The sequence below is a fragment of the Miscanthus floridulus genome, chromosome 12 (assembly GCF_019320115.1).
Source record: "Miscanthus floridulus cultivar M001 chromosome 12, ASM1932011v1, whole genome shotgun sequence".
NCBI lineage: Eukaryota > Viridiplantae > Streptophyta > Magnoliopsida > Poales > Poaceae > Miscanthus > Miscanthus floridulus.
In genome coordinates this window covers 80,428,594-80,445,178 of record NC_089591.1, presented here as the reverse complement: position 1 = coordinate 80,445,178, position 16,585 = coordinate 80,428,594, and the positions used below count along the sequence as shown (strand labels likewise).

The 16,585-nt window shown below is 41.1% G+C and overlaps 1 protein-coding gene across 1 annotated transcript; it reads right to left on the bottom strand.

The window, feature by feature from the left end:
* Positions 1–275: 275 nt before the first annotated feature.
* LOC136497925 (plant UBX domain-containing protein 7-like) lies at positions 276–5,761 on the bottom strand. Its single transcript, XM_066493830.1, has 10 exons — positions 5,524–5,761; positions 5,279–5,427; positions 5,085–5,216; positions 2,643–2,805; positions 2,154–2,231; positions 2,001–2,069; positions 1,675–1,818; positions 1,434–1,536; positions 786–1,054; positions 276–710 (listed from the first exon to the last, which is right to left on the bottom strand). The coding sequence occupies exons 1-10, from the start codon at positions 5,626–5,628 to the stop codon at positions 546–548; spliced, it is 1,377 nt and encodes a 458-aa protein (XP_066349927.1). The 5' UTR covers positions 5,629–5,761; the 3' UTR covers positions 276–545.
* Positions 5,762–16,585: the final 10,824 nt, after the last annotated feature.

Below are 16,585 nucleotides of genomic sequence, written 5' to 3'. Positions count from 1 at the left end.
GAGGCGCTCGGAAATGGAACGGCCCTCCTGCTGCACGCAAGGGCATGGAGTCTGGGTTCTTGAGCAAAGGAGCATGCCACCCCAGACAAAACAAGCACGAACAGCTGAATTTCCTTGGCCGCGAAGCAGATCAGATCAGCGTTCGTCGCATGGGAAGCACCGAGCCCTGAATCTGATTGCGGCGCTGCCTGCGTGCATGCATCTCTTTCAGCATTTGACATGACCAGAGGGGAGGGAAGCATCAAAGCAAAGCATCAGACCATGCATGCACCAGAGACTGAATCTGTGATCATTATGTGCAGTCAATAGAGCTAAGCCCTACCGGGGACAGGGATGTAGTATATGGACACAGTAACGAACGGCAAAAGGAGCATTTCCACACACAGCCCAGGGCAAACAGATTTTTGTCCTCGGCTCCAAGCTCCAGTGGAGCAAAAGATAAGAGTTAACCCTCCAGGAAAGAAAATAACTAACAGACCCATCTTCAAGCCCATCCCCAAACACTTCCCGACCGAGATGGCTTCAAAGCGCAAGATGGAAGCGGCTCAGTCCCACAAGAGGTTGATCATCGAGTTGGCCAGCCCGGCTTCCTTGAAAGTTTGGTCGCTTCCGAACTCCAGTTTCTGGGATGCTCCAGGAATGGCCTGTACGAAGTGGAAAGCCCTCTTCTCCCCGTCCTCAACCTGAGGAGCGCAAAATGACCACAAGAACTGCAGCAGAGAGCACCAGTGAGGAGGGGAAGCAAGGAAATGAAATCAGAAAAAAAAATATGACGGAGGTGTAACCTTGATAGGATCTGTGTGAAGAAAGTTTCTTTGGATCCTCTGATTGTTTGGTAGCCGAATCGCAACCCTGCAGAGAAGGTCCCTGCTTCCTGTAGGTTCTTCAGGGAGAGGAGGATAATCAGGCTTGATGTTTAAGCTGGGCTCATTGTCCACCTCAGGTTCAGCTTCAGCCATGTCATCACTAGTGTCTGATGCTTCAATGACTTCTTTACTCTCCTCTAGCGAAGCTGCTACTGCTCGTGCTAGTTCTTCATCTTCATCCTCAACAGCTATTTTGCATAAAATGGAATCAAAAGGCATTGTGATTATAGTTCTTTTGGTAACCAGCTACAGTAGGAAATGTCTTCCAGGTAGGCAGATGATAGCAGCTAGGATAAAACTGTCCAGAAAATCATGTACAAATAGCATAAGAAAGCGGCATGATACAATCATACAATGAAAACTACAAGCAGCGTCCTAGATAGTTTTCAAAATGCGGATATCCATAAATTTGAAAAACAATGAATGTTAGTTTATGATAAATAATGTGGTCCATGATTTTTAAGGTTACATCTTATGGTTATGAAAAATGGCATCTTCCTAGTCTGTTTTCAAACAACAAACAAAAGTAATACCACTGCGGATTAAAAAGAACAATCCAACTCCTACCTTGCTTGCCAGTAGAAGCTTCCTGATCAACTTTCCTTGGGCGCTTTTGAGGTTGAGCTGCGTGGTGCTCCTTCGGACCTTTATCCAGGTAAGGTAGTAAATCCTAGGTAAAGGACACCATCAGAAAGAATTAAAAAGGAACATCAAGGCTATAGTACATCTGATAATTCAAGTTTGTGTGCATTCATACAGGCTACAAATACAGTGCAGTATGAGAAATGAGAGAATAGCATCAAAATACCTCAAGTAAACGGTCTGGGTGAACCATTCCATTCCAAGCATGCATTTTTTGCCCAGTGACAGGGTCAATTAGGAGAATAGCAGGCATGGACACCAAATGGTAGTAGGTGCATACCTTCCTCCCCTCACTGGTGTCATAATAAACCTATATTAACACATTAAAACATATTAATAGATGGGTGTACAGAAATGAGTCCATCTAGGGGGGAAACGAGAGCCTATTTAACAGACAACATTATGTCAAATAGATCCTAACATGTCAAAAGGAAATGTAATGAGAGAATCAGATCACTGAATGAGCTACAGAAGCAGAAAGGGAGGACGAACCTGCCAGAAAATAAAATTTGACCGAATCAGCTGAGCCACCGCTTCGTTTCCCCAAGTATCTCGATTAAGCTTAAATATTGGCCAGTTCAAAAGTCAAAACTTGGAGTAATAAACTTAAGGACCAACATTACACAACAAAATGACTGAGCTTACCATGTGAGAGCTAAATTCCTCTGTCGACTGCAAATTGATTAATAGCCATTTGTCCAGGGAAGAAGCCTCTAACTTTGCCTACATTTGGGGGAAAAACATAAGAATGAGAAAATATAAGCAATATTTAAGGATCACATGGAGTTTCATCTCAAAGGTAGTTTATGTGCACAAGTTGTTGAACAATAAATGTGAAAGAACACTATTATAGACATCAATCCACTATATTGCTAACAAAACACATCCTAAAATATACAGTATTATGGTATTATTTCATTTTTTAAGGAGACTTTAAAGAATAATTAACCAACAAACACCGAACTAATTGCTCTATAGCTATGCGTGTTCAAGAAAATCGTCAGCCAATTGAGATACAGGCGTAGTGGCAATTAAAGTTGTGCCAATTTCCATATATGCAAACAACAAAATAGTGACCATACATTTTCACAAGCATATAAACTAATGAGCTGATATAATTCATATACAGCTTACCTTGTCAAAGGGTCCATTGAACATCAAAGAAAAAGGCGGACGGTATAAAGAAGCAAGATTATCACCAGAACTAGATGTAGCATTCTGGTCAGAGTCCCAAACAGCGGATTGTCTTGCTTCTTGTTCAAAGTTACGAAATGCAGCTGGTGCATTAGGTCGCATGCTGCGAAAAAGAAAGGCTATCATACTCAAATTAATGGAACAATTTAGTTTTAGCAATCAACAGTAATAGTATACAAGTTCAAATACACTATTGTAGTCTGGAACACGAAACTATATATTGCCACATGTAAAGCAACAAGCGCTTGTTTAAAATGCCAATCCAGAACAAAAAGTTATAGTAGAACATAAATTTTATGTAGCCATGCCCAAGCTAACTACAAATGGAAAAACAAACATGGAAATAATTTTACATCTAGCTAGCAAGAGGAGGAACAACCATCTCTAATCAATTATTCAATTATATCATTAAAGGTTATTATTTAAGACAAATGCTTGTCACAAACAACAATATTAGCATTAGCATACATTTCCTTTTCTTTGGCAATGGAAAACAAAAGGTCAGTTGGCGGTAGTACAACTGTTGTCACCGTAAAGTAAAAAAGAAACATGGATCGAGATGCCACATGATGCTAAATGAGCCAAATTGGATGCGAGCAATATTGGTATCCAGAAAAACACAATTGCATCATTCAGTTACAGAAAAACTTATAATAATGTATCAAAGGAGCAGTAATTATTTTGCATTACAATACAATGGCTGCATTTATTTTCTTCTTAAGGACCTTCCTTAATAAGGAGGCTAAATCATAAAAGCATAGCCTATAGGAGCGACAACATGCAAAAAAAATTGTAAGTTCTAGCGTAACCATGGTTGTTCACCAACATAATCACAGCTAATATATAAATAACTTGATGAATCCTTGGTTTTGCATATGCCTCAAAAGATGCCAACTCAGGTAAAGTTATTTAAGCTTCAGTACACCATATAGGCATAAACACTAAAAAACTGCATGTTCACAGAATGGTAAAATTAACTTGGATGCCATGCAACATTTGGCTTACTAGTGGAATTACCAATGTTGTAGTCATGCCCAAGGCAAACAATGAGAGATTCAATAACCAAACATACAATTCACTGGTTACAAACTATTAGGTATTTAGGTAGACATGATGACTCATTAGTCGTTAGGGATAAAAGAACAGATATAACAGAACACCTCGAGCATCTCCCAGAGCTCCTTGAAACAACTCCCTAATTCATTTTGTTTTTGGCACAAAGGAAAAAAGATAGCCCTCCAACAGTTTTGTATCTGTACTCCCTAGGGATATAAGCACTTGGTAAATCTACACCTCACCTCCCAGATATTTGTGTGTGTTCCACGCTTGCTATCGGCACTTGGCGCCGGTTTTCCTCTCCAGCACCCAGTTTTTTTTATTACTAGGAAGCGATTATCGGAGAAAGGCAAAAATGGAGCTCTTGGAATAATCCATGATTTGCCAAGTGATTCTTTAGGATCTCTTGGAGATTCTCTTAGTTGCCACTATATAACAGTACTGACTGTAAGGGAACATACAAGCAAAGGCTATTGTAAATACACTTAAAGAGAGAAAAGGTACTTTCCCTTACTCCCGCGCAGAAATCGCCTTATTCTCGCGCGATTTCCTTCCTGCCCGCAGATAGGGAACAAAGGAAGGCGGGATTTTATTGCGCCAGATCGATTTCTTCCCACGCGGGCGCAGGTGCTTCCTTTTCCCCTCGCGTGACCGCGTGAGGCTGTTCGCGAGTAAGGCGACCGCCGCAGCCTACTTGGCGATGCCTCAGATGCCTAACGAGAAAGGTGGACGCATAGGACACGACGGAGGACGCCATAAGCTCGCATAGCTAGACGACCCAGACGCCAAGAAAATTTTCTCGCCTGGACGACTAGGCTGTGCCAAGGCGATGCCTTTAAAACAGTGATCACGTGTCTGTGATAGAGCTAAATCCACAATGGTAAAATTAATTTCCAGGCACTTGGCATAGCAGCGCTTGTAATAAGCGTTTTTCGGCTCCAATGCAGAATGTGAAACGTAACTACTTTACAGATGTACTCAGTCTGTATGTGGCATGTTTTGTGCTGCTCTCAAGTCTCGAGCGCCCGACTCCACAGGAGAATACAAGACTGTTCCAAGTGTCGGGCGCCAGGTGACGCAGCGACTCCGCCACGAAGCACCTGAGATCATAGGACTGCTCTCCACCGTGGCAGGTTCAGATAGAAACTGCCCATAAGCACATGTGCACATAGGTGCGTTGGCCAGATGGCATAAATTCTATGAGCACACCAGACATGGACATAAGCTAAGTTAAAATCTATTGGTGGTAAGCAAAATCGGCATGGCTCCAGGATTCAATGCTAACATGCAAAGTGCCAGACCGAAGCACCGTTATTTAATACTTACACAGACACGATGCCCTCGCCATAGAGAGTCTCCCTCTTCACAGGCAGAGGCGCGCGAACGTCGTCATCCTCCCCAACCCCAAATCCATGCAACATTGCATCGCCCAGTGCAGCTGCCGGGGGTGGAGCGAACCTGCGAATCGGAAGCCCTCAACTCAATGATCCAAACCCAAAACCCAAACCCTGGCCGCCTACCTCATCGCCTCTTCCACCCCGGCCGCCGCCGCCAGGGCCGACGCAGCCGCCGCCGCGGGCGGCGGGGCCGCCGGATGCGCGGCGGCGAGGGCGGACTCGCCGTCGATGTAGAACAGCTGCAGTGCCTCCTCCAGGTGCCAGCTCGTCATCTGCCGAATGGAAACCCAAGGATCACATCGGACCGGATTGAATCGAGTACTAGAAGCTAAGGGGATTGGTTTTGGGGGGGAGGGAGGAAACCAGACCTGTAGGAACTGGGTGGCAGTCTCGGGGGTCTGGCCGGCGGCGATCTCGAGGAAAGAGGAGACCAGGGTCTCCTTCTCCGCGGCCGTCGGGGGATCGCCCGCCATGGCGGCGAAGTCGCCTCGAGAGGATTATTTTTTTCCCTTCTCCTGCGGTCTGTTGGTGAGTAGGGTTCGGTGGGACGGCGAGTGTGGGATTTGGAGGGTTGGGTGGGGAAGGAGTGGGAAGCAAGGAAAGGGAGAAGTGGAAACGTGCGGGATGATGAAGACGACGAATGGAGTGCGTGCGGGTCGTCTGGGCCTGCTTGGAGGGGAAGAAACAGCCCGTGGCATCAGTGGGCTCCCATCATGGGCCGCCTAAAACATTACATGGGCATGCAAACGATGCAGAATCCCTGTAAGCCTTAGCGTGCAGAGAAGCATTAGCTTTGGCCCTGTTTGGTTGGGCTTTTGGCTTTGGCTTTTGGCCCCAAAAGCCAAAAGCCCAACCAAAGGGGCTGCTTTTGGAGGGTGCTTTTTCAGAAGCAGCTGCTTTTCCGTAGTTCATTTTTGAAAGCTGGGTTGACCCTGCTTTTGGCTTTTGGCTTTCTGCTTTTCGAAATTGGTGGAATAAAAAGCTCTTCCATAGTTGTTTCAAGAGAGATAAAGATAAAAGGTATATTTTATACTTGTTTAACCAAACAGCTTTCAGCTTTTCTACAGCTCACAGCCCACAGCAGCTTTTCCACAGCTCACAGCCCACAGCAGCTTTTTCCCACAGTCACAGCTCAACCAAACAGGGCCTTTATCACGTGGTTTGGTTCTCCATAAGATCCTAGTGGTGTATGACTGTCTGTCCATGAAAAAAAGTTTGAACCAAGGACTGTTGAGAGCTTATGGACAAATGTCTGGGAGATCAAGAAACCTTATTCAAAGAGATATAGTTCGTTTAAGAGAATCGTCGACATAACACACATGCACATAATTTGGCAGGGAGTGATATTTATGCTAGTATAGGTAAACATATGTGGCTGCTCAGATCGCTGGAAGACATTTGTATCCTAGAAACAATTGTCCATTAATTGAGTCTGAAGTCTCTCAAAAACAAAATACTGTGTTGGGTGCCAGTGGGCAGTGACGCATAGCTGCACGCAATGCAAAGTCAATACAAAAGTCAACTGCGTGTCACGAGCATGTTAGACCTGACTGCATACCAAGTATTTTGTAATAATAATACCATGACTTTTATGGAATACTTTGGTTTTAAAAATTATAAGGTGTTTGGCTGCAAAGAATTTTCTAGTTTTGAAAACCATGTTACTTTTGAAATATTGTTGACGAAACTATAGCGTTTTTAGAGTTTTATTACTAGAAACTCTACTCTATATCTTGTTTTTTTTTCTTTCTAAATCACGGTTTTGTATGTTTGTTATTTTAAAGCTAAGGGCCTATTTATATGTCACAATATTTTTTGACAAATATAGTATTACAGAATTGTGGCTTTATAAGTAAAAGCGATATCAAACTGTGGTTTATAAGAGGTTATGAGTGAAGTTTCTAACTATAGTTTTTTTACAAAAGCCATGGTTTTAGAAAAAACAAAGTATTTTTAAAAATCATAATATTTTTAGGACTATCAGACCCGTTTAATGTTGGCAAAAACCTTGTCATGGCAATAAATACACGAAAATGGCAAAAAAAATAAAGAAAGGGGATCTACAATATGGTTTCCATTTTTTCCCTTTGATTTTGTTCTTTTATTGTTTACTAGGTAGCGTGTCCGTGCGTTGCTACGGGATAACTAATAATTTATACTAAAAACATACGGATCGCACGATAAGATAATAATACTGTGAAATTAAATACCCACATTAAAATGACATCAATCCAAAAGGCAAAGTTCGTAAAATTAACACGGTCACGAAGAGCATGGCGTCGCAAGCTCACCAACTATACTATATAGTCATTTTCAAATTTTTGTTGACTCAAATAATTAACAAATAAGCAATGCCCCGCCACATTTTTATTGACTATTCACTGTGTTTTTTAAGAAAATATGTGATAGAGAGACATTGTTGGTTTTTAACTTTTTTTTACATCATCACTAATCCAATTGAAGAGAGAGGACCATAATTTTTTTTAAGAAAACAATGTTTATGAATTGTCACATTCTCAGAAAACTGAACTGGTTGTCATCTTTTTATTTTTGCCAGTAAAATTATCTGAGCTTTATATGTATAATCTGAAAAATAAATTGCTTGTCATCTTTCTATTTTTGCCAATAAAATTATCTGAGCTTCATATTTATAACCTGGACCCAACATGATCATGCCAAGACATAAAAAGTGTCGACATAGAATTTTCGTCCCGTACCGAGGACACATGCAACGGCCCTGTTCGCTGGAAGAAATTTGAAGAAATCTGGAGGAATTTGTGAGAGCGTGAACAGTGAAAACCAGCCATGAACAGTGAATTCCGGCTGATTTTCTTACCAGCCGAACGGCGCCAGCAAGTCAGAAGGGTCTGCTCGATGGAGCTGTAGATTCGCCTAGCTTCAGCGCAGGGATGATCGATCCTACGCACTCTTCTCGAGACGTGCCAGTCAATTTGACCCTATAATTGATAAGGAGAGAAAGCTTATCAGTAATTAAGGGCAGAACTTGTCGATGTTGCCAGACAGTCCCGAATGTGTGGCTTTGAGAGCCGATATGAAAGGAGATCGACTAAACAGTCGATTCCAGCATATTCATGAGAATAAATCGGTTAAAGTTCATTGGGTTGTATAAGAAGAATCGGTTATCATTTAAGATAAATGTCGTTATTTAAGCAAATATTAATCTATGACAATAAGATGTCAACAATGATTGGTTTATGTCGAGCCAATCATTACAAGCAACCGAACCCATTTTATATAAAGAAATAATTCAACACCATTTAACCATTTAATAAAGATAAATCTAATAAACATGTCAGATCTCATCTATCGCTATGACCAGTGGAGCATGAGGTAAAATCATACATGCCGTAGAAATAACAATAGACTCAACGACCCTAACTCATTACTAATATCAATGGAGCATAAGGCAGAATCATGCAGGCTGTAATATAATAATAAGGTCATGGGACTAACACATCTTTCGACGTATCTTTACTTCAACGGTCTCGTGATGCGAACTGCTCGTGAAAGCACTCGATATCGGCTAAAGCAGCCGATTCAGGCATAGCGCACAGTTAAAGTCATGCCTTATCAGGAATAGATCTACCAAATAACGATCCCCATTTTACGATGCTAATAGTGGGATGTGAGGCAGAATCACACATGCCATGATAACGGTTCATGGAACGGTTTTCGCTAGCCAATAAATCTACTCAAGACGTAACATGCTTTAACCGTACGCTATGCACGATCAAGATTGATGTAAAACAGCCGATAAAACATAACTCGTAGTTTAATATATAGATTAGATCAGTTTTAGATTAACAAACGATGAGCTAAATAGGATATAAGACTAATCTAGATCAATCCCAATCGGGCAGAGTGATATTGTTGTAATTTAGATGAATAATGAAAGCAATAAGCAATATCGGTAACTTAATGAATCTACTAAAGATTGTCATTCTAAGGTAGAGCCGATAATTTGACCTTGATCTAGTTCATGCAGTGGGGGTCGATCGGATCGATGTAGCCATACTTAAACTAGCCAAGAATCGATAACTAACTTATACCAGAGTCAAAGTGGAGGTCGACCAGATCGATGCAGCCGTACGAACAGAGGTATAAGCCATGACGGTACTTACAACAAGCAGTGGAGATCGACCGGATCGATGCAGCTGTACTTGCTAAAGAACTCACTGAGATCTACTCTACTCCTACTCCTAAGGAGTGGCCGGAGCCAAAAAAGTAAATGACTTGTATATTGGATTAATTGTTGTCTTTTTACAATAGCCGGGGTTTAATATTTATACCCGGACCCTATGCATGACTTCTGTCTAAGCACGACTCATTATAATTTTTGAACCTAGAGAAAACATTCCTAATTTAAGATAACTTGGACTCTAATCTTTCTCTTTTTGTAGAGTCCAACATGTCTCATCCTGGTGCTGATCATAACCTTTATCATTATCCGTTGGCGCTATCTGAAGAAAGCCGATTCCAGTTTCGTGTTCGAATCAGCTGGTTCCGATCGTGCAATTGATTCCTTGATGACATGATATTAGGAGCTTTCGAGTCCCTATGACCCTTCTTCCAAATTTTGGTGTAAACACATGCCCCCCAATTTTAGGATAAAAGAAAATTTATTCCAAAATTATCACATCTGTGTCCCTGATAGGTCCGCAGTCACGGGTAAAGAATCTTGATCTAGGGTCTATTGTTTGTCGCCGTCTATGCCAGTTTATGAACCCATGCTTCAAAACTTGTATGAGAGCATCATTATTTCACGGGCACTTGGATTCATCCTTCTAGGCCGGCTATAAAATGTTTATCCGACCCTAGCGAGAGTGACTCAATAATTTAGCCATGTTTCTCTTTTATCTGCCTCTTCGAGTGCTCCCGACTCCGCTGGACCCTCCATGGTCTATCTTATGAAGATCTCACGTGGTTAGAAGAATTCTTGTGCATAGGGTGATTGTGTCACTTATTCTAGTGCCTCATTGAGCAAAAAGACTAGCCATTGCAGTTAGAAGAATTCTTGTGATATCATCTGAGTCTTCTCTCTATGCTCACAAAGCTATTCTAGTGTTTTATGAGGGCTAGAATGTGTGGATATCTTCCCCTTGTTGCTCCTCTAAACGCTCACCAGGAAAGCCTCAGGCTTCTTTCCCATAGTTCCTCAATTTATCGAGAAATCTACTGAGCATATGTTAGGCGAGCGACATTTCCTCTTCTCTGGTATAATTTTATCGATGCGCCGATGTGACTCGATTCATAATGGGTTTTGGCCTTATGGAGATCCGGACTCTCTTCAATCCAAAGAAGTCTTGGTGGGCTAATCTCTGGTCAATGTATCCTTCCCACGATATTTTGTAATCTAGGGAAGTAATAAATTCGAGTCCGTTATCTCTTCGTTATTCATCCCCTGAATTTCCGGAGTGTTGATCCATTTCTGTTTCTGATTTCAATTTCACACCTCTATTAAAATCTATTTTCTCGCTTTCTTGGGCTATATATACGGGCTACGACTGTGGATCAAAAAACAACCTGCGTCGTCTCAATCCTTTTCCGTCTTCAATATATTTCCTGCCTTTTCCATAGGTTCAAGGTCATGGAGAACAACAAGAAGTCTGCTGAAGAAGCCTTCAATGGATTTGTGTCATCACGCCAACGCCTTCATCGCCAAGAGGATGCATCTTGGGGTACTCTCATCGCTTCGGATTAGAGGGCTAGCTCCGCCCAGCCTTCGGGGTCATCTTTGGTACCAATTCGCTGCCAGCTTCCTTGTTACTCAAGGCGATAGATCGATAATAATGATCTGCTAGCCTCCATCGATCGGACCAACCAGCATCTAGCCAACTGCCTCTCCCTAGCGGAATCGGCTTTGGTCATGATTGAAGACTGCCCCCCCCCCCCCCCCGAGGTCGGCCTGGTGAGAGAAAGGTTGGCTAGGGCTAAAGCTAGAATCATGGGTGAGATGTGTGCCATTATCTCTACATTTTTCTTAATTTTGCCCTCAAGATTTCTGATCACTCTTTCCTTGAATATTTTAGATCTAACTGCTTAGTTGGAGAGTCTTCGATCAGCTGCGGATCATGCGGTGGGATTTATCAATGCCAGGGGTGTCGTTTCAGTGGTTCGCTTGCATGACATCCCGAATCGTGTCAGGGAGGTCGCCCTTCATGGCGTTCGTCATGGTGCTACCATGACATTGGCTGGTGCACAAGCCTGTTTAGGCCTTAATCTTCGGCTTCTTTCCCATGGTTTTTTAGACGCAGCGTACATTGGGGAGCATGAGCGCTTGGTTGAGGATTTTATGAGCGCTGCCAACTCTATAGCTTTCAATACTCTGGCCGATGATATAGTAGGCAAAGTGTTTTCTGGTCCGTAGCTTGTAATAGGTGATGTTTAGCAAACAACCTCCTCTCCTTAACTGATTTCCCTCTATTTCATGCTTCATACCCATCACCTCGTTCTTATTTGCTTTGCTTCTATAGGTGATACACATTGTATCAGTTTTTACTCCTTTGAGTTCATTTTTGCACTAGATACGATACCTTTTCGATATCAGCTATTAAGGCTATCGACCGAACAGATCACTTATTAAGTATTGATCCAAATGCTAGGATAATATTTCTTTAAATTTTTTTCGTTGATTGCTCGGCCAAATTCTTTCTCTCCTTAGTGTTTCCAAAATATAAGCATTACCAGGCACACACCATTTGATCCGATAAGGTCCTTCCTAGTTAGGTGATCATTTGTTGAATTTACTGTCCTTTAATCTGATCGACAATTTCACTTTCTAGACCAAGTCTCCTTTAGAGAATCGTTTAATCTTGATTTTTTTATTGTAATATTTTACAACCCTTAGTTTATTGGCTTCGATATTTTCAAGAGCACGCAGCCGAAGGCAACTCAAGTCTTCCAAATTGTCTATCATAAGATTCTTGTAGACTTCAGCTGACAAATCATTCTGCAGCGTAATATGCCTCGATCCAATCTGAACTTCTCAAGGAAGAACTGCATTATGGCCATACACAAGTTTGTAAGGTGACGTTTTAATTGATCTATGGTAGGCCATCCTATATGCCCACAGTGCCTCATTTAGCGTCGAATGCCACTTCCTTGGCTGTTCCTCGATCTTTTTCTTGATCAGCTTAATCATAATATGGTTGGATGCCTCTGTCTGGCCATTAGCCTCAGTATAGTAAGAGAAGGAATTTAGTAGCTTGATTCTCATACTGGCAGCAAAATCCCCAAACTCTTCTGATGTGAACATTATCCCTTAATCGGTAGTTATGGTTTGAGGAATCCCCAAACGATACACAATGTGTTCCCTGACAAAATCAATCATGTTCTTTGAGGTTACCGTCTTCAAAAGAATTGTCTCAACCCATTTAGTAAAGTAATCTGTTGCTACCAATACGAACTTATGTCCTTTGCTTGAAGGCAAAAAAATCTAGCCAATTAAAATAATTCTCCAACCTCAAAATGACCACGGTTTGATTATTGCATTCATGACCGATATAGGCGATCTCTGGATATTACCAAAATGTTGATAGCCCTGGCACCTCTTGTAATATTCAAAGCAATTTTCCAGTATCGTTGGTCAGAAATATCTAGTTCTACGAATAATCCATTTCATCTTATAAGCTGATTGATGAGTTCCACATATCCCTTCATGCACCTCACCCATCAACACCTTAGCCTCTTCTTGGTTCAAGCATTTGAGCAACACCCTATCGATTGTTTTATAATATAACTGATCATCTAATAAAACATACTTAGCCGATTTATATTTTAGTTTTCTGATAACTTTCTAAGACGGATTTCTAAGGTAATCGACTATTTCAACTCTCCAATCATTACTTGAGGTTTCACTACTCAAGACTTCTTGAAACATTCGATATCCTGATGCACTTTAAGCTAGACAATTAGCCTCTTGGTTTTATGCTCTTAGAATATATTAGAAAGAGATACGAAGAAACTCCTTGAGCAACTTTTGGTACTTATCATAATATCCTTTTAAAGTCTCTTCTTTGCACTCATACAAGCTGATCAACTGATTAATAATTAACTATGAATCTCCAAATATTTCTATTGCTTCGGCCTTTACTTCGTGAAGAAGTTGAAGTCCCTTGAGAATAGCTTCATACTCCGCTTGATTGTTAGTGACCATTGGTTTAGTCAGAAAAGCAAACTCAAGACTTCTCCCTCGAGGCGAAATAATAACAATACCAATGCCACCACCCTGCTTGCATGATGACCCATCAAAGAACAGCGTCCAAGGCATTAGCTCTACATAACTAATGCTTGGCTTGTGATGCTGGGTGATAAAATCGGTTATTACTTGTCCTTTGACTGCTTTAGCCGATTCGTACTTCAAGTCGAATTCCGATAACGCAAGAATTCACTTTTCCACACTTCCATTCAGTATTGGCATTAATAACATGTGCTTCACCACATCAGCCTTGGAAACAACTGTACACTCAGCCAATAATAAGTAGTGTCATAATTTAGTGCAAGAGAAATATAAACACAAGCATAATTTTTTGGTGGGAGAATATCTCATTTCTAGATCCAGTAGTCTTCTACTCAGATAGAAAACAACTCTCTCTTTTCCTTTAAATTCTTGTATTAGGGCCGATCCAATTGCCTTGTCATCAGCCAATATATACAACTTAAATGGCTTACCTTGCTGAGGAGGGACCAGCACAGGTGGACACTTCATATATTCTTTTATCTCTTCAAACGTCCTTTGTTGTATATCACCCCACTTGAATTCTTGATCATTTTTCAACTTCAACAAGGAAGAAAACGAAATGATCTTTTTCAACAAATTTGAAATGAATCTTCTGATGAAATTAATCTTACCAAGCAGAGACTGCAATTCTGTTTTGATAGTCGGGGGAACTGCTTCATCAATTGCCTTCATGCTTTTCTGATCAACTTCGATTCCTCTCTCATGGACCATGAATCCTAAAAATTGTTCAGCTGATACTTCAAAAGCACACTTATTAGGATTCATCTTCAAACCATGCTTCCTCGTGCATTCTAGAGTCTCACGCAAGTCAGCCAGGTGTTCTTTATACCCTTTGAATTTTATCATCACATCATTGATGTAGATCTCAACAATCTTACCGATCAACTTATAAAAAATATAATTCATCGCCCTTTGATAAGTTGCATCGGCATTCTTCAGACCAAAAGTCATCACAACCCACTCGAATAGATTGATTGCATCGGAGCACCTGAAAGCGGTCTTTGCTATGTCTTCCTCAGCCATGAAAATTTGGTTGTATCCTGCATTACCGTCCATGAAGCTAATAACCTTGTGCCCGGCTACTGCATCTACTAACATATCAGCTATCAGCATCAGATAACCGTCTATAGGTGTGGCTTTATTCAGATCCCTGAAATCAATGCAAACCCTCAATTTTCCATTCTTCTTATATAAAAGGACAACATTCGATATCCACTCTGCATATCGGCATGGTCGGATAAATTTTGCTTTTAGTAACCTTTTAGTCTCCTTTTTTATATCATCAAACACGTTCAGGTTGAATCTCCTCGTCGCTTATTTAAATGGCCGATATCCAGGTTTGATTGACAACCGATGTTCAACAATTGACCGGTCTAAACTAGGCATCTTATAGTATTCCCAAGCAAAGTAGTCTTAAAATTCCTTTAATAAATCAATTAATTCCCGCTTATACTCTGGATCCAACTTAGCACTTATGTACGTCGCCCTAGGTCTATCTTTAGGACCAATATCTACTTCTTCTAATTCATCGACCGACGTGAAGCCATATCCTAGTTTGCCATCTGTACCATATATTGGATTATCCATTAATACAAATTTTCAAAGCCGACTACTTGGATCGGTTGTTGGCTTTCACCATTGACTCTGAATTTTGATGGCAACAGAAAAGTTATTTGGATATTAGCTGATGGTTGCTTTCTATCGGCTATTTGCTTGGTATACCATACTTGAGGTTTACCGGATGCCTGAACCTATTCCATCTCTTTATTCCTTAGGCGCTGCACCATTCTCTTCTGGCTTCTTGTTAAACCTCCTGGACACCATTGGCCTTCCTACCAAACATACTTTCTTTCGTTGCCTTCGTCTTTATGATCAGCCTAGTCCTGGTCAACAACTCTTTTTCTAAGCCGATCATGAACACTTTTATTTTTTAAGCGCTGATCCATGTTATTATGATGATATGCATCTTAAGCATGGATAGACCGGTGGCTGGTTTAAGACTACCTATACTCCTGATATTGATTGCTACATTCTGGACAGTCATGTCTAGTAGGCAACTTCAAACCTTCATTCCAGCAATGTCTGAAGAAAAGACAATTCCAATGTAATTCGGCTTATTTCCTTTCATACCTCTCTTCTTTCAGTTGATGCTGGTACGCTTGATCCTTTAACCAATGCTGATAATCCTTTTCTTTCTATCGCTGCCACTTATTCAATAGAATCTAAGATGTAACCCATGGCTTTGTCATCTCTCCCTGCTCGTATCGGCTCTTTTGCTTGGCACGATGTCTTCTAATCTCTCTGTACTCGTCAGCCGATATTTGCATTTTGGGATCAACTGTTCTAGCTTCTTTTGATTTGGTGGATGTTAGGACCTTAGTTTTTCCTTTGAATAGCCCAACATCAACCATATTTTGATCTCCTGGGAAAAGATTATCATCAACTTTCATTTTCCAAGGCGTATCAAATTTGAGTCTCCCCTACTGAATAGCCCTCTATATACAAAAAATTCTGCATTCATTGGTGGAATGAGAAGTAGCATTATAAAATTTACAGAACTTCTTATTCTTTAATTGATCAGGGGGCAACATGACATGACCATCGGGCAACTTGATCTGCCCTTTCTCAAGTAACAAATCGAAGAGCTTGTTTGATTTAGTGACATCAAAGTCATAGCTCTCCTCAACTTCTCTTCCCCAAGGATTTGGCACCATCACTGTCTTCTTGCTCCAATTCCATTCAGCTGCAACAACCTCTTCTTCTTCATCTTTATAGCCATCATTGACTGAGTATGGATCATAAGCTTCGGCTACTATGGTACTCTTCTGGAATCGGGTATCTCTGCGCATACTCTAGAATTGGCTATTGAGCACTGCTACTCGTTGAGCCAATTGACCCATGTTATCAAATTCTTGTCCCAGCAGCTTTTCTTTCCACATCGACAACATTCCTTGAACAACTAAAGCAGCAAGTTGATCATCGACCAAGTTTAAGAAGAAGCATAAGTTTCTGGTTTCTTGGAACCTCTGAAGAAATTCAGTGCCCAATTCATTAGTCTATTATCTTATAGTTGTTAGATCGGTAATCTTCTTTTCTCCAGTCCCAATGTAAAAATATGTATGAAACTTCTTCTCTAGGTCAGCCCAATTGGTAATAAAATCGACTGGCAA